Source organism: Manacus vitellinus, unplaced genomic scaffold (assembly GCF_001715985.3).
Source record: "Manacus vitellinus isolate BGI_N305 unplaced genomic scaffold, ASM171598v3 scaffold_6_pilon, whole genome shotgun sequence".
In the NCBI taxonomy this organism is placed as follows: domain Eukaryota; kingdom Metazoa; phylum Chordata; class Aves; order Passeriformes; family Pipridae; genus Manacus; species Manacus vitellinus.
Window position 1 is genome coordinate 15,508,050 of NW_021940750.1, and position 25,457 is coordinate 15,533,506.

Consider the following 25,457-nt stretch of genomic DNA (forward strand, 5'->3'; position numbering starts at 1 on the left):
GCTTTTCCTCTTGGCATGTCTGTGAGTTTGCCATTGAGTGAGCAAAATTGCATTTACTTAAATTAAATGAGACATCTGCATCTTACCAGTACTTCCTAGACAAGTTGGCTCTTCAAGAAGTAACTGTCTGGTTGGTGTGGCATGTCTGGGATATCTATCAAAAGGTAACTAGTAGTGTTCAAGGCTATTCAGTAATCCATATAAAATTTGATTAGGTGTCCATCTAATTCCTAAAAACCAGTATAAAAAAATACTGCCCTAATTAGCACCTTTGCTAGTAACTTTCATTAGTTATCTAGTGAAGAAGCAGCTGATTAGACATATCGTAATGATCCGTCTCTTGTTCATTGCATCAAAAAGAGTCTCAAAAATTGTATAATGCTGCTTATCTCTGATGTCCCTATTGTGGATAGAAAAAAAGAATAGGAAGTGGATAGAAAAAAAATGTGGACGTTTTAGGATTTTCAGTTTGTTTGGGTTTTTTTTCTCCAAAAAGTGCTAAATTCACGTTTCTTTGCTGCTGTTAATCTGGTTTTTTCAGTAGTCTTAGTCAAACAGTCATAAAGTTGCACGTGACTGAGAAGAATTTTACCTAGCTTGTGCTCCAAGTAAGTTAACAATTGTGAATCTGTTCTTACAATTCAAAGTAATTCATGTTTGAATTACATAATTTTCTTTAAAAGTTGATCTGTAAACAAATACAGAGAAGTAGTGAATCTTTTTATGTTGGACATTTTTACATGCCATCTAAATAAATTTGTCTTAAACAGATCACCAGCTAAGATAATATGGGCATGACCAAATTCAACATTAATATATTTATCTTAATAAGATTAAGTTTCCACATTTCAAGACAATCTCTTGTTTATTGGATACCTTTTGTCTGGGAAAAATAATTTAAACTTAAAACCATTAAATTTGGCTTCACGTAAGGAGATACAAATGTAGTTAAAACACAAAAAGTAACTAAATGTAATGGAAAGACTAGAAAAATTGTAGTTTCTTTGCAATTGTTTTATGTCTCTAGAGAGATTATGGGAAACTATAATGCAGATAGTCTCCAAGATACTGTAGAATTGAAGTCTCAGAACATGTCTGATGTGCCAGATAACAAATTGCATCTGAATTTAGGACTTGGAAAAAGGCTGGTAGTTCAGTTCTATTCAGACTTTAAACTAGTGTAACATAACCACTGATAATCACATTAACTTTGGCTAACTACTCTTCTAACATAAGCTCAAGAAGAAGCTCTGTCTCTTTTTTTTCACTTCATGCACCTTCTATGTAGTTACAGTCACTATGACAATCAAAAGAAGACATTCTTCTGCCCCTAAAAGTAGCAAAGGGTCATTTTTTGAGCACTCTTCAAGGTAATTTACTTTATAAGCTGTAATTACAAGCTTCCACAAAAGGTTTAAATTAAGATGCTGTTTTGCAAGTAATTGCTTGTCAAGGAGTTCAGTAAATAGTGACTGAGAAATGGAAGTGTTGTATCACCTGCATCATAAGCTGATTGCCAAATGCTTTCAATGTAAAAATATTCTTTTATTTATCCACTCCAGGTCTTTACAATATCTTAATATCCTTAGGTTAGAGAAGTACCTTTTTTTTGAACGGTGGGGAAATAAGTTTTTGAAATTCCATTTTCTTATTTGTGATCTCAGGAATAATTCTAAATAAATTCAGAAACATGTGAAAACCAGACTTCTAAAGTTTTTATGTTGCTGTTGTTACAACAACTGCTGCAGTGGGTAGAAGGTCCCATAGCAGTTTTGCATGCTTTGGCATTATCAGGCAAAATTCCCTGAATCACTTAACCCAAGAAACGCACGGGTGACTCTTGCCTCACTCTGGCAGTATCATTTCAGTCTCCCAATGGGTATGCTGTGGAGCTGAAACACTTCCAAAGCATTAAGATGGAGATCTATTCTGACAGTTTCCTTTTCAAGCCAGTACATAGCTGAATATGTCCAAACACCAGGATTTAGTTAGTTACCAGATATTAAGGTTTTGTAAGCTGAGTACTTGTAACGTTTGTTTTGATGCTACATGTTAATGTTCAGACACACATAATGATTTGCACTGTAATGGAACTTTTTAAAATAAGTTTTGGATTGCATTTTTCTACTTTTAGATTGTAAATCCATGATCAAGAAGTGCCAAGCTTGTTTGTGCAGATGTGCTGCAATGCAGTCAGTAGTTGCATGGCCATGTGATATATTCCAGAAAGCTTTTGCCTCCATAATTTTGTGTAGTCCCTGTGTCATCCTCCCTAAAAGAGAATTTTCTCAACATCTGTATGTCATTGTATAACGACAGACTTGTTTTCCAGTGTTAGGAAGATAATCTAATAATAAACCTATCTATCTTCGTTGTGAATGAACTATTCTAAGTCTTTGATCTGAGGTAGTATTTCATTACCAACCCAAGTTGGCAATTGCCAACTTTTCTCTGGGATGATACCTTAATGTATAAAGGAATTTCCCCCACTTACCTGCATTGAATAATTGTCTCCTTGACTGAGAGACTGGAGGTTCAACATAAATCTGACATAATAGTCACTGACCATTATTTTTTCATTCACGTTGGACATCCCTTTCTTAACTTGCATTTTCACTTTTAGTATGATAATTACATATACATCAACATCCTGAGAGTTAATAGAAGCATATTATAATGCAAGGATTAGTTATTTTTACTGATACTTTATTTAAAAATAAAATTTTAAAAAGAGTCTTGCTACATACCCTTTTAAAGAGGAAATAAATATTCTTTGTGTTGAGATGTTAACCCTAACACTTACTCCTAAACAGAGTCGAAAGCTGGATGTGTATTTTGAATATGAGGAAAAAATAATGAGCAAATCTACTCTGGATAAATCTCTTCTGGACATGATTTCTGACCCAGATGGTGAGTACTTCAAATCTGAACTTTGTATACACAATAAATCTGTACCTGCTTGGACTTCAAGGTTGGTAGAGAGCTTATGTGCAACCTGTGCAAGACTTGTAAAGAAAACAGCTTCTGATTGATCTTCAGCAGCAGTCTAGAGAGTTTAGGATTTCAGTTGAGTAATATCCAAAATATTAGCAACATTTGCAATTCCGGTAAAATTCTTTCCCAACTCATTGTTTCTGAAAGTCAAGATATTTTAATTTTTGTGTTTTTCCAGTATTTGTTAGTACAACATGGAATTCTGTTGTCTGAAGAGTACTGATCCTTTAAAATCCTACTGCATGTTTTGTAATGTATATATACCTCACAAACAGAATGAAAAATGGCATTTCATAGAATTTGGTTAGATCAAGGGGCTGCAATGAAGGTAGCTCTTGCTTGTGTGAGGAAAAAGATAAAAGGGAGAAGGTGGAGAGAAGGGGAGCTAGATGTAAATTGGCCAGTTCACTGAGACTCAGCTGAAGCTTTGCATGCATTGACCCAGCTATGGCCTGTCTGTTTTCATTGTCTAAGAGCAATGCATCCCAGCTTCTCTTTCAGATGTGGTTCATACATAACAGAGCATTGTACACTGAGGTTACTCAGATTCTCGATTAGCAGGAGTCATTAAGGGTCTTTCTGTGAAAGGTTGAGATCCAAATGAGTTCTCAGCTTTTTGTAGTATCATAGCATCAACTCGCATTCAATCTCTCACAACCTGAGGTATGTCATAACCCTGTGATGGATTTCAGTATGATCGGATACCAGTTAGGTGGAACAAATAACCTGCAGAGCAAGATCGTAAAACTTAAATTGTAATCACTGACCTGTCTGCATATTGGCAAAGTATATTGGCAAATCCCACGTACTTAGAGACCCAAGGTTCCTGCTCTTTTCCCAGTATACTCTTTAGAAAATGTTTTGTTACTGCATGCTTATGTGTGTAGTCTTTTAGCTACCTACTGGACTTAATGTTGGCTTGGAGTTTGTATAATGATGCATATTTATATAAAGAGTATATATACATCCTGCTGACTTTTTACAAAAGTCTTTTAGTAGTGTCTGTGCTATATAATCAAAGGCAGTAGAAGATTGGTAGAAGTCTTGAGCTAAAAATTTACAGATCTCAGATCAAGTCTAGAAACTAAAAAATTTTCAGAAAATTTAATGTCAAACATCAATCTGTAATTCAGTACATACATTAATTTTTAATATGAAGTTAATAAGAAAATGTATAATCTGTACTTTTATTAAGCAACAATACAAACTAGTCCTTTTCAATGTTAAGAATTAACTTTTCATGTACTATTTTGACTCAGCTTTTACGTTTGCATAAACTTAGATATGAAAACAGAAATTTTTATGCTTGTTTGTATGTCCTACTGGATCAGTTACTTTTTACCTGAATCCACATTTTCTATGCCTTTTTAGATTGCAGTATAAAGCAAATTGTTTTCCAAGACTGATGTATCATCTCAACATTCCCATTAGCAAGATTCCTGGGTTTTATGCAAGAGAAAGATTAGATTTACAAGCTCGAGTTTTAGTTCGTAAGCTAAGTATTCAGGTTTTCATGGTAGTATGTTAGCATTTTATGTGAATTGCCTAGTTTTAAGATAAGTTCATATAACAAAGGGATTTAAGTTAAATCATAGTGATTATTCCTGGGCGTGCTTCTTGTAAAACTGTCCAGACTCCTGCTGTGTGATTCACTGAGAAATACCAACTCAAAACATTTTGAAGGAATAATATATCACGTCTTCCAGTGCTCCTAGCAGTGAACTATTTGTTTGCATTATCTATGGGGATACTTGTCTTGTGGACTATGATATCTGCAGAGCTCTTCACAAAAGTACTGAGCTGTGATCACTTAACAGCTTCATGGACTAATCTACCACTCAGGGCTATTAGTTGCCTCCCAGTTCAGTGGGTATTACTGTATCATGGAGTGACAAAATGGGAACTACTGGCTTTTCTTTGCTAGTAGTTAGCTAGTACTGCTAGTTAGTCAGTAGCCCTAAAGGCTGCCTGCTGGTTTTTGAGTGGAAAATACAATTGGTCTGTTCTCCATTTGCTAAGTTAAGTTTCTTCAGACTGTTTAGCCGTTTGGCTCTCTGTGCTGTCACAGACTACAGCCTAGAAAAAAGGTAGTGAATATTTTACAGGCAGCTGACCTGAGTCTTTAGGCTGTTTACTATGATTACATCAGTAGTATGTCAAGAGTAAAGTACTTCTTCCAAGCAAAGTGTTTTTCCTACAATTTAGTAAAGTATACACAATACAGTCACATTTATTATTATTATTATTATTATTTAGTAAGACAAAATATCACTTAGACTCATATGTGAGTGAGACCACTTACACTTCTGTGAGCACAAACTTTCTAGGAGCATTGTAGGCACTGCAGACAGGCCTGGAGAGGAAATGCTATTACATGCCAGCCTAATCCAGTTGAAACTGAAACTTAGTGATGAGCAAAGTACTGAAACGAGCCATAAAGGGGCATGCTAGAATCCAAGTTTCCAAGTCAAATACAGAAACTAGAGTCAGTTACACTGTATATTTAGAATGTTTAAGTGAATTCCAGGTGGATGTCTACCTTGAAAGCTGGCTTTTGGTTTAGATAAATACAAAGTTTCTTCAGTTCTTGATCTTCTGACTTACTGGTATTTGGTAAAGGTTAGTGAAACCTACTTTCCAGAGAAGATTGTACCAAGTCATAAATGTTCATTTTAACGGCACTTACTCTTAACTTCTGCCAAACTAAATATATGCTCACTTACAAACAAATGTTGCAGATTAGATTAGATGATCTCCTGCTAACATGATCCACATTCCATAGCAGGAGAAAAACACCCAAAACAAACAAACAAAACAGAAAAAGAAAAAATAACAAAAACAAAACAGAAAAAAAGTCTATTTTCTTAACCATGAGTACAAGAAACTGCATTCTTATATTGTACTAAAGATATCAGGTTTTTTAATGAATTTTAATTTGAAATGTTTGTTTTGAGAAGTTGTACTTCTGAAATCTTCATTTGAAACTATAGTCTTTATTAACAGTGATTCTCTTATAGACAAAATAGAAGATTGTGTTCAAAATCTGCTGTAGTAGGTTATAGTTCAAGTCATGGCCACGTCATCATTTTGGTTGGAGAGGTAAATTTTGATTGTCATATTAATAATGCTTCCTAAGAATAGGAAGTGTTTTTCTCCAACAGACAGTGTGACATATGATTCAGGAGGTGAAATCCTTTCTGAAGAGAAGTTGGAAATTCAGGCGCTTTTTTCCTGACCAAAAGTTCATATAAGCGCTTTTGTGAATCTCAAGTATTTCAGTACAGTCAACCATAGAGCTGTGTAAACAAGTCGTAGACGTAAACAAATGTGCTGTGGCTTTTACTTTTATGATTTTTCTTTAGTCTACTTTTTCATGGACCTACTCCTAGCTAATGCTTGCACTCTCCACATGAAACAAGTAATAATTCCACTGCATAACTTATTTATTAAGGTATTTGAAGAATAATACTCACTACAAGCAAAAGGGAAAAGTGTAAAACTTTCAGAAAGAATAGTATATCTAACCCAACTTGTAATAATGTTACTGTATGTCGTTCTACCAGTTTTATACATTGAACAGGCCCCTGGTTATAGATATAACAGTTATGGTCATAACAGTTATGGTCATAACTAAAGGTCTGCATGTACATATATATGATTACTGAAGAGCAATTAATGTAGCAGCATAGTTATAATGAAGTTTTTTATTATTTTTTTTACTGCAGCAGGAACCCCGGAAGATAAAATGCGATTATTTCTCATCTATTACATAAGCTCAACTCAGGCACCTTCAGAGGTTTGTATGTTCTTTACAGCTTCCAAAACCAGATTCTACCACACAGGATTTTTTGTATTGTTTCAGCAGTAAGTAGATATTTCTGCTTCTTTTTAAAGAGAAGTATGAAATGCCCAGGAAATATTAAAACTTTAAATAAATTTTGTAATGTTACAAAGAAGTCTGCTCACAAAGCTTTAGCCACCATTTCAAAGGATATGAATGGCTAGTAAGAAGGAATATTTAGATCAGTTACTGCAAGACTCATCTTGGCATGCTGTCTATTATTCTGCTCCACTACTCAATAGAAGTAGATAAAGCAATATGACTCTTTTCACTCTATCTTTGTATATTAAAGAATAATTGAGTCAGTTGACTAGCAGATGAATAAAGGAGAAATACATCTTGTGCCAATATCTGAATAATTCAGGAAACAATTTCTTAATATTTCTTTTGAATTTAAGATTATTAATTTCAAGGAAAAATCTTCTTGCACTGTCGAAATATTATGTGATGGAAAAAATGTTTGGTTAGGCAAATAGAAAGTGTTCTTATAAATGTATATTAGCTCCTCTTCATTTAGTATCTGCTGTTGTGACATTCTACAGAAACCAACATTCTGTCAGGGATTTTTTAAAAATGCTGATATAAAGACTGTTTCCATATCTGAAAGTGCACAGGATTTAATAAGAGCTGCTGTTGGCAAATTTTATTTTAAGTTATATTTTCATACTTCGTAGGAAATAGAATTAAGACTCATAATTAGTTTTTAACTTACTTTGGTTAATGCTATAACTTTGCACTGCTTGCTTAATATTTAGATACAGATATTAGAGTACCTTCAACCTCATGTAATTCTCCACTTCATAATTGCAGATTGATTTGGAGCAGTATAAAAAAGCATTGATGGATGCAGGTTGTAATCTCGCTCCTTTGAGCTACATAAAACAATGGAAGTAAGTATTTTCTTTTTTATCCTATATGAGGCTAGTGGGTCATTTTGCAGAACCCAGCATTGTATTCAAGAGTTGTGTTACTTCTCATACATCATAAATTGTCCTTAAACATTCATTCTGGTATAATTTTTTACTGTTATGGTACTACATGCAAATCTTATTTTAAAACTAACCTCCAGTAATGCCAGAACACTATTGAACAATGACACGTAGTAGTGCCCTTAATGATCCAGGACAGAAACAACTTACTGAATTAAATGAAAAGTTGTGCTAATTCAAACTCCAAAGGTTTTTTTGTTCATACCAAAAAGTGATGCTGCCTATCGGTTTTTCTAGTTTTACATGGTAGCAAAATAAAGTGTTTGTTTTTTAAGTCTCAAATCTAATTCCTATTGTATTGGTAGACAAGAGGGACGCATATAATAAATAGTTACTTCCCAAAAGAGTTTGAGATGCAGAAGTTTTTTCATTTTCAGATGACTAGGGGGGAACATTCTACAGCCCTATGTGCCATGAGATAAATATTTGATTTCTATCACTGCTTTCACAGGGCTTTCACTAAGATGGCTTCAGCTCCAACCAGCTATGGAAACACAACGCCTAAACCATTGGGGTATGCTTTTGATTAATCTTCTGTAAGCCTTTGAGTTCTTTTAGGTTATTTTAGTAGTACTGAAAGTGTGATTAGTACTATACATGGCTCAGAACAAAGTATGTCTCTATTTGTAAAAGTTTTAAGTTACAGACAATTACAAGCACTCATCTCCCCTTAACAGTGCATAGGAAACACAAAGAGGAAAGTAAATGGATCTGTGACTAAATCCACAAAGTATCTTAATATTGTGCTATCTTCACTTATACATTAAATTCACTCTCACAGGAATAGAATTCAGCACCAGGAACTGCATCTGTGACATCCATCATTTTAACCCTTACATAGTCAATGGCAGAAGATAAGAACAGCCCTGTATATTCAAAATCAGTTCTCTCTTGGTCTTGGACTGTCAGGGATGCAAGAACACACCGCTCTTTCATTACAACGTCATGGACAGGGTGTCTGTCTGCTTGTCAAAAGGCATAGTTATTTGTGCTAAGGGTACATATATCCCATCCAGGGTATAGGACTTGAGTCTTTCCATGCTTGAGAGGATTTGAATCCTCATACCAACTTTACTTTCAGGAGTGTGCTGTGAGTGTCATAAGGAATCCATGGCGCAGTATGGTTGGAGTGAATTCCGGTGCTGTTTCACTTGGAAAAATTGTTGGAGGTGCTCAGCATCTCTGCTAACTCTGATTAGGACTCTGTTAACTGTGATTAGAACACCCACTTGAACACTCAAATGCTTGCTGAAGTTGTAAAATAAACTATTCAGTGGGTTAAAGACTAGAGCTCAAGACTCCTCTTGATAGGCAAGGATCTAACTGCCTGATTATAGATGCATTCCCATACATTTGCTTGCTGTGTGGTATGAAGAATATGTTTTATGAAAAATTGAATTACTTGGTACTTAAGTCCCATCAACATTAATGGAAATTGGATGTCATATAAAGCTTAAGAATAAAAATATAAAAAAGGTCTTACACATCATCTTTATTTTGTTTTTTTCAGTCTGTTTTCACGTGTTATGAATACAGGATCACAGTTTGTAATGGAAGGAGTGAAGAATTTGGTACTGAAGCAACAAGTAAGTTTAAAAAAACAATAAAAAAGTCTGTTACATGAGTATTGTGAATACTTGGGAAAACAGATTTCAGTACCTCTATCATATTAATAAAATCCATTGTACATAAAAAAGTAAACATAAATCTCTGGATAGATCTATCACTTTGGAACTTCCTGTTTTTACATAAGTAACAAATAATGTTCACATTTTCTTTGAATCCCTCTTTGTAAGGAATTAGATTCCAGTATGTGCAATTAAGACTGATTTCAGCATTATAAGAAGAGTAGCTGTGGAATACTCAAAATAGTATTCCACATAAACATAAACAAAAAATCTGTGTCTTTACTTAGAACAGTATGTGTTAAGTGAATCTATTCCAGAATGATTGAAAGGCTGAAAAGTGTAAATTCTCTGTTCAGTTACAGTTCAAGCCTTTCTAGTTTTCCCACATAAGTAATGTACAGCAACCATAATCTTGTAATGTGCATGAAAATCAAAATGTGTTTATAATGACATGGCCACCTTCAAATATTTACTAAGCTTTATAAAATATTTCTGAGGATAATTTGCATGCAAATGTCAATGTACACCCCCCAAAAGAAAACAAACAACAACAAAAAAGAAACTGGTTGTATAACTTGCAGCTGAAATTTTGAACTGTGGTTCCCAGAAGTACTTCCCTGTAGAAGACACATTATTTTCTTCAATATGTACTTTCATCAGATGCCAGTAAATCAATATTTAGTTTATAATCTTGATTCTGTAATATTTTGACATCAATGTTTCTAAGAAAAAGATCATCAAATTCTTAGTTGAAAAATCAGAATTTAGTTTAGAAATACATCATATCAGAACTAATTAAAATGAAATCTTAATTAAACATTTATCTTTTTGACTTACTTAATCTTATCATTGCCATTGTTTGTTTATTTACCCTGTTAAACATATAATTTACGCATGAAAGGTATCAGCTATCTTGTAAAAATGGGATCTTACTTTTGTAGGTTATTCAATGAAGTTAATTGTGCAGGAATTTAACTGTGACTAGATATGATAAGTTGCATTACAAGTTACAAATCAGTAGTATACCACCAAAAATGGTTGAGGAAACTTTTAAAAATGCAGCTTGCTTGGAAGTTATATTTTATAGAGAACTGTTCAGATGAACTCTTACTTATAATAAAAGAAGATAATTATATTCTAAAGGAGACTTCCTGTTCTTTTATTTAACATTTTGTCATTTCTTTAAATGTGTGGCTTTAAAGAGTTAGTATTATTCCTGACAATATGGCTTGCATTGTTTTGAGTTCTGAGTGAGAAAGAAGTCAATTTGCCAATGTTTTCAGGATATGCCTTTTCTGGCTTTTAATTCCTTCTCTGAGTATTTTAGCTTAGCCAAATAAAATGCTGTTCTTCTCATATTTTTAAGCCTAATGTAAGTCTGTGGTATTTTTATTAAAGTTAACTTTATTTCTCCTTCAGTCATTTGGGGATTTACATTCATTTTTTACTAAGCGTTTTTCAGGGTACTGTGTAGATCGTCCTTTGGAATGTCCTTTTGATATATTCTGTCAACAAGACACATTTCCAATTCTGTTGCTATGTAAACTCACCCTCAGTTTATTATAACTGAAATAGTTTGACTGTTTAATACTTCAGATCTTTTGTCCAAGCTAAAATTTCCCATCTTAAATACGGAACAGTGGTCTTGAATCTCGCCTCAGTTTATTCCTTTGCAGTTCATCCAAACATTTGTTGCCAGGGTTGTTTTTTTTACCCATTTCTTTGACAACATTAGTTCTTGCTTAGGATCACACCCTTAATTATCATCTTCAGCTTTAAAATTCTTTCCTTTAACTGCAAAGAATTTTTTTAATAAAAGTTCATGTGTGATCACGTCTGCATATGTTGCTTATACCTAAATACAGTTCTGTTCCCATCTTCACACTTTTTTTGTACTTTACCTTCATCCTCTGGCTAGATGCACCTCAGATGTTTGCATTTTCTGTACAGAAGAGTAATTTAGGTGATGATAAATATGCTTAACCTTTACAAAATATAAGAGGGAAAATGTTGAAATTAGTATTTCAAATGCTCTGTAAACTCTTCCATAAATAATAGTGTACCTGCAAATAGTTCTTAGTAAGCATTTCAGCATTCCATTAACTTCACATTATGTTTTACAGAATCTGCCAGTCAGACGCATTTTGGACAATCTCATGGAGATGAAGTCAAACCCTGTGAGTACAACTGCATTCATACAGAGAGAGGTGGAACAAATGAAATCTTGAGGCTGGGATATATAATATAACAGGGATAATTTTTTTCATGATAATGCAGTTAAATCCAATCATGCTGTATTTCAAGAATAGAACCATTTTCATTACTATTTACTAAGACTTTTTTTATTGAAATTGTTTCTAAACAATGACAATTTATTGTGTCTCATTGGAACTAGTATTTTTGAGGTTTTTCCTGGTCTGAGCTTCTATTACTCTTCTGCTGTACTGAGCTTCTGTTGCTCCTAAATTTCTGTGTTAAGCTGTGGGTTGAAGTTTTCTTTGCATCAAGGTGATTTTTTTTTAAAAGAGCACAATTTCATAAGTAAAGTAGTTACAAAGAGGCATATTAGAGAAAATTTCATTTCCCACATCTTTAAACTGTGCTATATAGAGGAAAATATTTTACTACTGATTCAGTCATTCTGTTTGCAAGCAGAGATGGTTGTTGTCGGGAAAAGTCCTCTTTTTGGCTTGTTTCTGTGAAAATTTACTCAGACTATTTGAAATTTATATATTACAAACTTCTGAAATGCTTACGTGTTATCTAGATAGTCAAGGCATTTGCTAGAATTTACATCTAAAAATAGCCCTGTGTCTGGTTATGCCTAGTATATAATCAATGCAGTCATTTTTCTTGCCGTGTATTTAGTTCCTGCAAAACTCTTACATATGACCAACCTGTTCACATACTTGTCCTGAAAAAATCACCTGTTAAAAGTTATTTAGAAAGCTTTAATATGTTTGCCACATCATATCAATCTTCCTCATTTAATGACATCCGCATCAGACATTATATTTATATATTATATATTTATATGTATTATATATATTATAATTGTATAATTATAATATCTCACACTTGTTAGTAGATTCAAAACATTCTTAGTCCACTTTCACCTTCAGCTATTAACTATATATAAAGGGAGAAAAATAATTGTAAAATATGAAAATTATCAACATGCAAGTAATCCTTTATTCTCTTAAACTGTACTTCATTGATGATATGTGTCATGATTCTTAAGTGATAATTTGCTTTCTCTTAACAAACAAAGGAATTGACACTTTTTTCAGTGTTAGTGGATTGTTGTTCCTATTTGCAAGAGTTGCAAAACATGTACAGAGCTAATTTTAGCTAGTCAACCAGTAGATGTCACCCAGAACACTTACCACAGAAAGCTGAAATTAAAACTACAGAAAACTTACAAGTAGGTGTAAAACAAAACAATATTTTTTCAAAATAAACACTAGCTTCCTTAGGCTACAAGTTTAGGAGTTGATTTGGAAAAATTTACAAGTCATATAGGGTGGGGGTTCTGAGTTGATATTGCCACATTTTACTTAGTAGAAAACAGCCAGCACCACTTTGATAATTTGGAAAAAATATTGATCTTCTGACTGAAAAAAGCAGTCATTGAGCCAGTCTGTCAGTCAGCAGCTTCACATTCCACTGGCATGTCAGAGACTGATATTCATGGCCTGAAACAGGGAGAACTACTTTTCAAGTCATAGGAGAACAGGCAAGCCCTAAAAAATGATTTTCGTAATCTGCAAGAAAATTGACAGCAAGTTTTGGAGTAAATTTCAGCTAACAGAAGCAAGCCAGAGAGTCATTGTGGAATATATTTAGATTTGCTGTACCACCAACAGAAGTGAAATTGTATCTGGAAAAAGTCAATGCGTAGATATACACCATTGTGGCGGCTTCTGTGTTTATCTTCTGATATTTGGAGTCTTTTTCTGTTCCCCAGAATAGAAAACTATTGCACTGCAGGCAAAATACAAAGGCAGGGGAAAAAAAGCCCTCGTGATTTAATATTTTTACAACACAGAAAAAAATCTCTATTATGGTTCATTAAATCTTATTAACCACAGTGATCAGTGTATGAATAAAAGTTGTAATGCAAGATTAGAGCAGATTATTGAGAAGTCAAACAATTATTACAATGAACATAAATAATTTAAATTAATTTCTAGATATGAACTGCAACAATAAAGTAAATATATAAAATGTACAACTTGTACCACAAATATTCACAAATATTGTCAGTTGAAATCTTAAACCTATTTAGAATGATACCCTATGCAAAACTCTGTAAGGTTGTCTGTAAATCACTTTGTGAGTTACTTGTCCCTGCTATTTCTTTTGTCTCACAAGGACAAGCTTACCAGCAAGGACACAGGTCTATACCTGTGCTTTCCAAGTTTTTCAGAAGCAGGAACAGCAAGAACAGTTCTTACGGGCAATAATACCATCTTGTAATTTTTTTAATTTGTGTAGATTAACTATAGTTACATTTTTTCTTGAAATACTTATTCAGAAGCATTCCTTCATGACCTTAAAGTAATCTGTTACTTGGGGGTTTTTAAAATAATAATATTTGTTGGTCAAAGCAGGTTTTTAAGGAATTGCTTTTAAGATAATGTTTTCACAAAGGAATGTTCTGTTCATAAATCTACTAACATACTTGCTTTGTTTTGGTGTCCCTTAATAGATCGATTAAAACCTTAAATCTTCCTAAAACAAAACAAAAAAAATCTTATTGTCAAGTGTACATGAATTTATCCCATAGGTATGAAAATGATCCTCATTTACTATAGAATTATGGAGGTTCTTTTAAGTATCTTCTACAAAATAATTTGATTATTGAGTTAGGACAATCTTTGATAAGTAAAGCTTCACAAAGGGGTTTAGCTTCAGTGAATACAGAATGTACATTTGTATTGACTTAAGAGGTAGATAGATCTTATTTGTGATATATATTAATGAAACTGTATTTTGGTTAATACCATCCCTTTTAGTGTATATGGTATCTTTCAGATTTGGGATATATTGTAGGATTACCTTTCATGCATTACAAAATAAAATTCTAAAAATAGAGGGTTTCCTTAATCCAAATTAGTCATCTTAGATTCTGCAGAAAAACAAATACATACTGATAGTTAATGACATTTCCATGGGATTTTTTCCATTTTAATTTGAAATCTTGACAATTAAGTATGCAAAAGTATGCATTTTCTTCTTGAATTGTTTCAGGAAGTCACAATTCACACAATTCAGTTGTGTGTAAGGAAACAGCTATACAGTTGTTTTTGTTGGCAAGCTAGCTGTTTCTTAAAGCAAATAAAATCAAATAGAGTTTCTTTTCTCTGTACCCTCAGAACTGGTTTCAACAGGAATGGTGTATTTAAACAACAACAAAAAATAAACTAATTTATAACATTTAGATTTCTTAGCCACTTTTCATGTGTCTACTTATACAGGCTGACAGTGAAAAAACACAGGAGTAATACATTCAGGAATAAATGTTTGTAATATGTGTATTAACTCTCATTTTTAGTTCTGGCATTAATCTGTAATTCATTCTAACAAGCAGAGAAAGTGCAGTTCTTTATCCCAGGTAAATGTTTCTCAAATACCTCTCAGTTTTAGTTTATCAATCTCTGTCCATTCCCAGCTCTCTCATTACTTCAAAGTCACTATATCACCTTTATGTACAAAGCTGCCAAAATCATGAATGCTGGCAGACTACAAATGTAGTTGAAATTGCCGGTGGAGCATATAAAAGCATTTTACAGAGGTTCAGTGTGAAATTAGATCTAAATTAATTTTTTTTAAAGCCAAACTTCAGGATAAGAGAGTTATTTTATGTAACTACATAAAAGTTCTTAATATAAAATAGATTTATTTTCTGTGTGTGTAACCACATGTATATTAAATATTTTTTAGTATTAGAGGTAGTTATACTTTGACTCTAATAAATTCCCCAGATAATCTGTCTGCTACTCAAGAAGTATTTTTTCTGTAGTACAGAATCATCAAAAGAGAGGTCTTTCCATGTATGCACCCAGGTGAACTCAATTGTAGTCGTGCATACAGTTTATCCACAGAGTACCTGGATGAAAATGTAGTGTAGAAACAGCAGAAAGCCAAGTAGTTGTCAAAAGGAGTTACTAAGAAGTTTTGTTTTTCAACCATTATAATTGGTAAAAATCCTACTTGTTGCCAATAAAAATATTGGAAGTACCTCAATGTTTTGTGTGAAGAAAAAATTTTTTTGTATAGTTTAGACAGTCAGACTTTTCAAATGCTTGTGGAACACATTTCTTCTTCAAGAGCTTAATTTTGGTTTAATAGTAGTCATAAATCATGAAATGAGAAGGATAAGTTACATAACAGTAGCAGATTTTGATCTGTCTTGTATTTAGCATTCATTGCCACAGAAGTGTTTTGTTTTATAATGTTAAAACAATAGCAAATCTCTGTAAGCTGGAAAATTTTAGCATTTATAACTAACCGTGTGGTGTTCCTATAAAGCTGATAACACCGTACTTTTTCTTTCTGCATACTGCCTTTCTCTTGGGATTTATTATGCAACCAGTGTATTTTTTGGAAAGTGTGTGATAGTCAATTTTAGATGAACCGGAAATAAAAAGCTTAATAGTACCCTTACAGCTTCTCACTGCTGTTTATTCTGTATTGGTTCAGTTACGTCCAAACTTTATAAATATTAGTGGACACCACAATTAATTTTGAATTATGTGATGGGAAATTATGTTGGTTTGAACTATGTTTAACATAATAGATACAAGCCAAAAAATGCCAAACTTTTGAGATAAAAACATACTTTTTAATAGGAGACAGATGACTACCGGTATTTTGACCCCAAGATGCTACGAGGCAGTGACAGGTGAGTTTACTATGAGTTTTGCTTCTTTCCTTGTACTCTGTGAAAAGGCTAACTTAAGAAATCTGGTTTTATTTTACTTGCTGACTACAAGTAATTAATTTTAGTCATTGATTCTAAGTCAAGACAGTTGGTGTTGAAGGAATTCACAATGGGAACTTGGATCAACCAGATATATCTTGTAACACTGCAAAAAAAAAATCTTTGTTCCAGTGACTGAACATGCTGCTAACATGTACATCAGTTCAGTCATGGGAATTTGTACTAGTATTTAGCAATAATAAATGTTAGAGTTATTCATAGTTGTACTGCTTGGTTTCTCTGAAACTTTGTGGTTTTCCACTGTTTGAAAAACAACCCGCTAAAAGTTGACTGCATTTGCTTTTGTGTGGGTAGGTGCACATTTTATGTTTATGTGCATATGAAGGGAGATTTGGATATAGTTTATTTTACCAGTAAAAGAGAGGAAGAGGAATTACACTAGAAGTTTATAAATTTTTATCTTTCGCTTTGTATCTTTGATCAATAACTGGCTGATAGTCACACCTAATTTAACATCCTAGAAACAAAGATACTTTATTTTAATATACCTTCTAAAAATAATTTTCGTCAAACCTGTGGGAAAACAATCAGCTCATTTAGTTGCAGGAGTTTATTAGGGGACAAATGTGGATAAAGTAGGTCCAGACTTGGTTTTATTTACTTGGTTCATCTGTTCTTGAAACATGGAAAGTAAAAAACAAATTTCAGATAATATGTAAGTTTTATTGAAAAGTATTGCAGATTATGTAGTTTCAAAGATAAGCAGATTTTGAAAGTGTCAGAGAAGAAAATCACTAGTATTTTGTATTTTAATTTTAACTTTCGTTGTTTTGTAATGCTTTTGTAGCATTTCTGGTGGATTTTGTGCAAAAGTGCAAAGATTTGTTTCACTAAAGCCAAAGAGTTTTTCTCGTGTACATATACTTTTTTACCCACTCCGTATAGTTCTAATGTTGCTCTAAACAATGTAAAAATAAGCATTTACAGCAGTTCATAAACGTGCCATTATGTGTAGCTGTAATAGTCATTGCAGGGAAAAGCTTTTAATTTCTGGTTTGGGGTTTTTTTGGGTTTTGTGCATAAACTTAAGTTATATTCCTTAAATCATATTTGATCATGACAGCAAAACTCTTAATATAGCCATATAGGGGTTTGTCTAATTCTCCCTTCAAATATTTATGTAGATGATAAAAAACATAGGTTAGCTGGCATGACAAAGTATTACTTGTTTAAAATAGTGAAATCAAATAATATAATTAATGGGACAATATTAAAAAGTGACTAATTTTATTTTCTAATCTAGTACTATTTTAAAAAATATTGGCATTGCTATCTATTATGTTTTAAATAGAGTAGGAACTGCATTCCTGTAATTCAGTCTTAGCTAAAGAGTACCTTTATATCCTGTGTAAAGCCTATGTCAAATATAAACAGGCCTCGTCCTCTGAAAGGATGACACAAAATGTATGTGGATTTGCTATATGATATTCAAAAGAGAGCATTGGGGTAACACTTCTACTTATGGGGAGTCTGCAATATTCATGACGGACAAAGCAACATATTAGACATAGCCATTCTCTTTTAAAACCTGTTTTTCTGGTACACTGGAATCTGTGTTGAGTCAATTTTTGTTGGTCTCTCAGAGAAAACTTCTTGGAATAAGAGAAAAGGTAAGCTGAAGGGGAAAATGTAATGCTTTTAATCCGTGTTAGAACATAAGATGTATTTGAGTGCCTGGGGCTACAGATAGGAAGGTAGTGGTAGTGTGTGAGCAAAGGGCAGGAGGGCAGACTGACCCTTCATAGCCTTTTCTTCGCTTTCCCCTTCCTCCTGAAGGTGCAAGGTTTCTCCCACTGTCCGTGCTACCTGCCTGTGAATTCAAATGGAGAGGAAGAGTCTGTACCACCAAACTGTAACTTACCTTTTCCTCCCAAAATAATTCTGATCCCACATACCTCCTGCCTAGAGTAGTTTTTGAGATTTTGAAGCTATATCCAGCCACTGTAAACTGACTGGCTTACCTGGTTAAGATTCCAGTAGGCAGGATTTGTAAGTGCCATGAACTGTGCTAATGCTGGTGACATTTTTTACTCATGGTATTTGCTCCTAGGTAACAGCACCATAGTTAGAGCTTTTAAACTCTGGAAGAGTTGTTGTCATAAAGCTTATGATTCAAACAGCAACCTTAAAAATGATGAAGTAAGACTCCTATTTACTCATGTATTCAGTCCTGTAGAATGAATTGTTTTCTGTAACAAATAATTTAAATAAAACACTTGGAGGATGAATGCACAAAGGCAATTATTGTTCTATTTTATACTTTTGTCTAATATTATATAGTATTTCATAAACATGATGTGTATATTACTTATTTTGCTTATTTATATTCATGTCTAATAAAATATGAACTGTATGTTTTTGTGTGGTTTTTTTTATAGCTCAGTTCCAAGAAATAAAAATCCATTCCAGGAGGTAAGTCACATAGGAATTATTTTTTCAATGTGTTAAAAATAAATACATCCTGAAGTACCAGTCATTTTTGATAATCATGATTAAGAAAATGAGAGGCCTTGTTTGCAAAAAAAGCACTTAAAACTAATTATATCTAGTATTAATTATAATTAGCTGTTATTCTGAAGAAGGCTTTTCATCTTCAAAGAACTGTGTAAGCATGAACTAATACTGGAGAAAAAAAATCTAGCAAATTCTTCTGAAGGTAATACAAGGACTTACTAATATCCTAATTGGGTACTGAGTAATTTAAAACCCCATTTTTATACCAAATCTTGAGAATGTTCTCTAGATTTAATCCTCTGTCCAGCCTTAAACAGCAGTCTTGACCACTGATGTACATGACTATTTTAAACAGTCTCTGCAATTAAAGGAAAGAAGCAAAATAATTAATGTTGTCATTTCATACAAATGCTTGTAACTTTCAGTATTTTTCAACATAAATATTTGCAAATAGTAGAAGTCTTACTTACCTGACCTGACTACCAAGGTTCATAAGCAAAATCTTTACCTTGGCAAAGACATACAAAAGTCTCAGATTTCTCCTGAAATGTTCTAATTATCTTCCAGAACAAAAGAAATACCATGTGGTATCATATATATGGCTAACAGATGGTCATAGCAAAAATGTCAGTAATAACAATACAACTATTAAGTCTCCTTTGTCTAGTCATTAATTGTTCTCTTTTAAGCGTAGCCCAGAAAATACTGATGGCCTTTACCTGTAATATTGTAGATTATTACAGGTAAATAAGTGGGAAGTGGGAAAGCACAAAAAAAGTAATGTGTTGAAACCATGTCTGTATCAAGTACTTCTTAATACAAAATTGTGATTATTTCTGTTTTGGATTTAATGATTTGCTATTTTGCTACTGAAATTATGAGAATTTCATTGCATACTCTGATAATGTGTGTGTTGCCTTTTAGGCCATAGTGTTTGTAGTCGGAGGAGGCAACTATATTGAATATCAAAATCTTATTGACTACATAAAGGTATGTGTACTTCTTTGGTTGCAGTATATAACTTACTGATAGAAACCAGTCATAGCAGGTTTTCTGTAATATTTAGCATTTGGAAGATCAAGTCTATGAAATTAGCCTTAAAATCCTTGTTCTATACAGAGTCTGGGAAAAAAGTACATAAGAAATCAGTAGAAATTGTGGATTACTAATTCAGACCAAGAAAGACCTGTTTCTGCTATTTTGCTCTGTTGTACTTTGGAATTGAGTAAATAATATGCATTCTTCTTTATTTTGTCTTCATACACACCAACATGGTTGAAAACTGTAGCAGACATAGCTAAGTGAATTAACCTCTCTTCTGTACTGATACATTAAATGCTGTCAGTTTGGCTGTTCATACTGTTTTAGAGTCCTGTTACTAGTTTTCATTTGCTGTTCTTAAATAAAGCAGCTGTAGCATATCGTAACCTTGAAAGTAAGGAACTGCTCAGAATTCTTTAGTTTTCATAAATATTACAAAAGAGATACTACAATGCTTTTTTATATGCAGCTTAGGAATGTAGAGTCAGTTCAAAATACAACCTGCAGATTACAGTATCTTATTTTATGACAATCTTACTTGAGTGTAAAGGGTTTCAAAAGCCTATGTAAATACTATGCTATCTGTCAAAGCAAATATCAGATTAGCATCAGTATCTAAGTGCTTATTACTTACCCACATTTAAAAGTTTTCACTCGTGAGTTAATGGAAGCTCATTCTTGTTACACTGCATCATTTATTCTGTGTAGAAATCATAAGATATGCACAAAGAAAACATAGGCACAAAGAAGAAAATACGTAACCAACTGTGTAACAGGTCTAATTTCTCTGGTTCCAGATGACCAGTCTAGCAGAACACAAAATCAGTGGATGGAGAAAAGTTAACTAAATCATTACAGTTCCTGGGGAGCGGGGATGGTATTCCAGCACTTTCCAGGAATAAAAAAAATACAAAAGGAATCTTAGTAAAATTTTGAAGAAGGTAAAAAATTATTTAAGAGCAGCAGCATGCCATTCTTTTTTTCTGATCCTAACCTTATTCATGGTACAATTGTCCTGTCCTGTGGTAGACTGGATTGAGGCTTTTCACACAAAAGAATAAATATGGAGCATTAGTCACTGAAAAACACTTCTTCCAAAAAACAAGCACATGAGGGCTTTATGTCCAGGTAAATCATGAAGAATGAAAAGTCAGAACACGTGTGCTGAGTTTTCCCCTCTAACAGGCAGCCATTTTGGAACAAAGATGGTCTGGATAGGGGAAAGGATAGAAGAGGAATGGAAATTAAAGTCATTTAGACTTATCACCATCCTTGATAACTAATTCAGTGAGGCATCTGCCTGTAGCAGAGTGCACTGTCAAACATTTAGCTTGCTCCTTAGTTTACCCAAAGCCACTTCAGTACCATACGAATTCAAAAAGATGCCCGGCAACATGTGTATTTGTGGTGTATATTTGTTACTTCCTACTAAAAAAAAAATCTCTGAATTCCCTAGAGGCTACTACACTTCACTGATTATAGCTGCACACTGACAGAACTGAGGTTTGCTGTGTACGTTTATATACAGGGCATTTGTAAGATGACAAGTTAAGCACTCGGCACTTCATACAAAGTGACAGGAAACTGTAGTTTCTGAGAAATAAGAGGGCAAACAGGAAGTCATTTGATAAACAGAGGGAGAGTACCGAAGGAACTGAAAACTACATGAATGGTAATGTTAGATCTTATGGAGAGTCAGAGGCTGAACATACTTTTTCTTCTCCTGGAACCTGTGAACAGTTGTCACAGCTAAAGGGTGCTGTACGTTTCTCCGATCAGATGGTGTACATGAGCAGTGGGAGGTGACCTCCCAAGGGGAAAGACTCCTTCACCTTTATTCCACTTAGCCATTTGCTCTTCAGAAGACAAGATTAATGAAAACCTTAATTCTACCACCACCTAGAGACTTGGGTGCCTCTCCCAGGTGACTCTTACAGGCTTATCCAATAAAATTTGCTTTTCCATATGGTACACTTCCAGCCTCTATAGTTTCAACAGATGTATGTAGTTTATTAATTATTCTCATATTCAATCAGTCTTCCTCCAGATTAAAAAAAAGAGAAAAATCAACAACCCTTGCTTGAGAAAATCAACATGTTCTTGCAAGCAGATACCACAGAGATTTTATTCACTGCTTTATTTTTCTAAGCACTATCTGTTTTGCCAGTTTGCATCTGAAAGCACAGAGAAAATATTTTAAAACTTTCTAAAACAGGAAGCAATGTTCATTCAGCTTTGACATTCTGAGGGTTTTTTTGTACAAGAATTAAGAGGAACACTCAAATCCAATTATTTGCAGTTCAGTGCTAGAATGGACTATCTCACAATATCAAAAAGCAAATATTTATAGTGTCATTAAGGCAGATTGTGCCTTAAAATAAATATATTGGCCAAGATCAGTTCAACATGCTGAAACCATGTCACCAGAATTGCAATCCATAGGAAGCCTCCAAGGGAAGGCTAGCATACTGTTTTGTACAAAAGAATGTAGCATATCCTTTCATTTCCTTTTGCAGATGGTTAGAAAAGTACTACTTGTTAATCTGTTCCAATCACAAGAAATTTAAATCAATCATAGTTTTTCAGTCATTAAGAAATACTGGACTTTGAAGAGTACTGAAGTTTGAGGGTTTTTTAGATATAAAGCAGTTTCAACTTGGCTCCAGTCATTATTTGCAGATATAGCTCTTTGTTTGAATAAACTAAGAAATGAACATGAATTACATACACATATTTAAAATTACACTTTTAGAGTGTGGCAAACTGGAAGTGTACCTTCATGTTTCTTAGAGCTGCCTGAAAGGCAACAGTCTCATTTCACTGTTATTTGTATAGTTTAAAATTTTAGTACAAGGCAGAAGCAAATGTTCTCAATCACAGTATGGAAAGGGGAATCTGTCAAAATACTGGTTTAGAACACAGATATCAAGATTTGAAAGAATGGCCTGAAACGTCTGAAGATGAAAGCTCAAGATCCTGCTCAGCAACAAGAATAGCTTATTACTACAAAACACTCAATAAAGATGAGAACTTGAACCAGGATTACCATCTCCCCAGTAGGCATCCCCACCAGCTAAGGACTGTTTAAATCTGCTTCTGGTACTTTCTGCTGAAATGGCACAATTAGCAGTTTATGTGAAACAATCATTTTGTCAATGATTCCTATTTTGCTCTTTAATAGGTAAATTTTACCTAACTAATATGGGAAAAGGCAAAATAATTTAACAGTGAAACAGATTTCTCAAGCCTGTGCTAGAACTCTGAAGACTCAGGGAATTATTAACCCAACACTGGAAGTAAACTCAGTCTGAAACTATGTATAACTTAAACTAATTTTCACTTCCCAAATGCTAACATTGCACTTTGGTAGCATTACTATATCTAGCGAATACTGTTAAACTGCAAACTGAGTTTATTATGCATCTGAGGGAACTTAACATTTTGTTTCAGAATTCCTCTAAAAAAAAAAGTGCTGTTTTAATATCATCATCATATGGAAATAAACTACAGGTGGAAGTTTTCAGGCTTTAACCCAAAAGAAACAGTTAATATGTTGGCACTATTCTTAGCGAATCGCCCAGTTATTCTGGGGAGTAAGGCTTTACTCAAGTAAGGTTGTTAGCTTCCTGAAGCCATTCATAGATAGATCGGAGAGCTTTGCATTCTAGTGAGTTTAAATGTATAAGATGTCCCATTTTTCCACTTTCTACCTCTGGTCCTTTATTTTCCACTTCAGTTTATTTACAGGCTTTTTTCCTGCAGTGGAGCAACTATTCATTTTCCAGCCAAAAGCATAAGACTTCAACATCATCAAGATTTTACTGGTTTCTTTTAGTATATAATTAGTTTAAGCCACTTTTGCTCTCTGTTAAACACTTTATTTCTTATGGATTTTTCTTTTTTAGGGTAAACAAGGCAAACATGTCCTGTATGGCTGCAGCGAACTTTTTAATGCTACGCAGTTTATAAAACAGGTAGATAACTTTGATAACCTCTGTAATATTTATTACTTCTTTAACTGTGTGTTGACTTATATAACTCTACATCTCTCCATGGATTTTTACCAAAAAAAACCTAATTTGTGAAGATTTAATACATATTCTTGTTAACCATTTTTGTTTGCTTGAAGTGGGGGCTCGAAGCTGTTATTTTTCATTATCTTTTGAAGACTGTGTTGTGAATGTGAGTTCACAGGTAATGCAGGAGAACAAGTTCATAATTGCCTTTTTAGAAATCCTAGTGAAAAAAATTGAGTTAGTTCTTGATACATTCACAAATAACATGTCTTTCCAGGCTGTTCTTGCAACAGTTAGAAGATCTTTAAACCCTTGTCCTGGTTTATAAATATGTGTGTGTATGTATATAAATGCTGGCCTAGTGTAAGCTTGTTGTCCATACCTATACTAAAATCTGTATTTTAGTGTTTTTAAACATCATCATCACCATTACTTCTCTATGCCTCATTCCATTATAAATAAAAAATAAAAATTATTCATGGTAGTCAGCAAATAGCAGTCCTTCAGTAGCTGTCACCACCTATGTTTTTATGTCCTACTAAGATGAGAATAAGTTGTTATTCTAAACTACATTTTAAAGAATTAAATTAATTTTTGTTGCACTTGAAGGAAACAAATGGTACTTAACAGCTTTTAACTCCTCATTCAGCTTAATTAACCTTTTTTGTTGTCTTGACTGTGTACCTGTGAGATTTATTCAAATCTGAAGATTTGAAGCTCAGATCCTCTCCTCTGAGGGTATGCATTAAATATTCTGTTAACAGCATACTTCTGGTTGTCAGAGACAAACAAAGCTTATAGGACAGAAATATTTACGCTATGAACTGGATATTAGTTTGAAAGAATAAGATTAGCAACCTAATGATTTTCTGTCTCTTCATGTTTAGCTGTCCCAGCTTGGCCAGAAATAAGACTGAAACACCTGGATGGCAGTGTGACAACAGAATCGTTACCACATTCAGATATCTTCATATCTTTAATTTTGTCATTATATTAAAACTTAAACCCGTTTCACTAATATGATAACTTTTAAAAAATGTGTAATTAATACGGTGTATATCAGCATTTCAGAAATAAACCTTAAAACCTGATATATTTTTGGTGGGGGTCAGTTTTACATTATTAAATTTTAAATGCAGTATTAACTATGGTATATGACAGAGATGGCTGAAAAGCATGGCATTTTCAAGTTCTTATATGTAAGTTTCTGATACAGTAAATAGGGCAATAGTTTCAAGAAAAGGTCAAATCTGAGATATTCGGGGATATGTTCTTCTCGAAACCAGAATATCTTTATTTAACAAAATTGAAAAGGACGGAACTACCTTTTAGGGCCACAGACAAACAGCCTTAGTGCTAGAGAACTACTTCTTCTAGTTCTTACCCTTTTATTTTAACCAAAGTCCTTAGATTTGTGCAGTCTTTGTTTGGTGGTCGAAAGATGTACTTAAAGATACCTTCAAGTTTCTGATGCAGTAATTTAGCTTT

General features: G+C 33.5%; 1 protein-coding gene across 2 annotated transcripts in view; it reads left to right on the plus strand.

Annotated features, from left to right (window-relative positions):
* Positions 1-25,058, plus strand: part of SCFD1 (sec1 family domain containing 1) — a 49,892-nt gene extending 24,834 nt beyond the window's left edge. The window contains exons 15-25 of one of the 2 annotated variants that reach the window (XM_018082865.2): positions 2,814-2,910; positions 6,723-6,790; positions 7,646-7,725; positions 8,276-8,338; positions 9,335-9,410; positions 11,576-11,629; positions 16,307-16,359; positions 18,837-18,870; positions 19,837-19,902; positions 23,859-23,927; positions 24,857-25,058. In XM_018082865.2, coding sequence (XP_017938354.1) covers positions 2,814-2,910; positions 6,723-6,790; positions 7,646-7,725; positions 8,276-8,338; positions 9,335-9,410; positions 11,576-11,629; positions 16,307-16,359; positions 18,837-18,870; positions 19,837-19,902; positions 23,859-23,927; positions 24,857-24,880 — 684 coding nt within the window. In that variant the 3' untranslated portion in view covers positions 24,881-25,058. Of the gene's footprint in view, positions 1-2,813; positions 2,911-6,719; positions 6,791-7,645; positions 7,726-8,275; positions 8,339-9,334; positions 9,411-11,575; positions 11,630-16,306; positions 16,360-18,836; positions 18,871-19,836; positions 19,903-23,858; positions 23,928-24,856 lie in introns of both variants that reach the window. The other variant, XM_018082864.2, reaches the window with a different exon arrangement.
* The last annotated feature ends 399 nt before the right edge of the window (positions 25,059-25,457 follow it).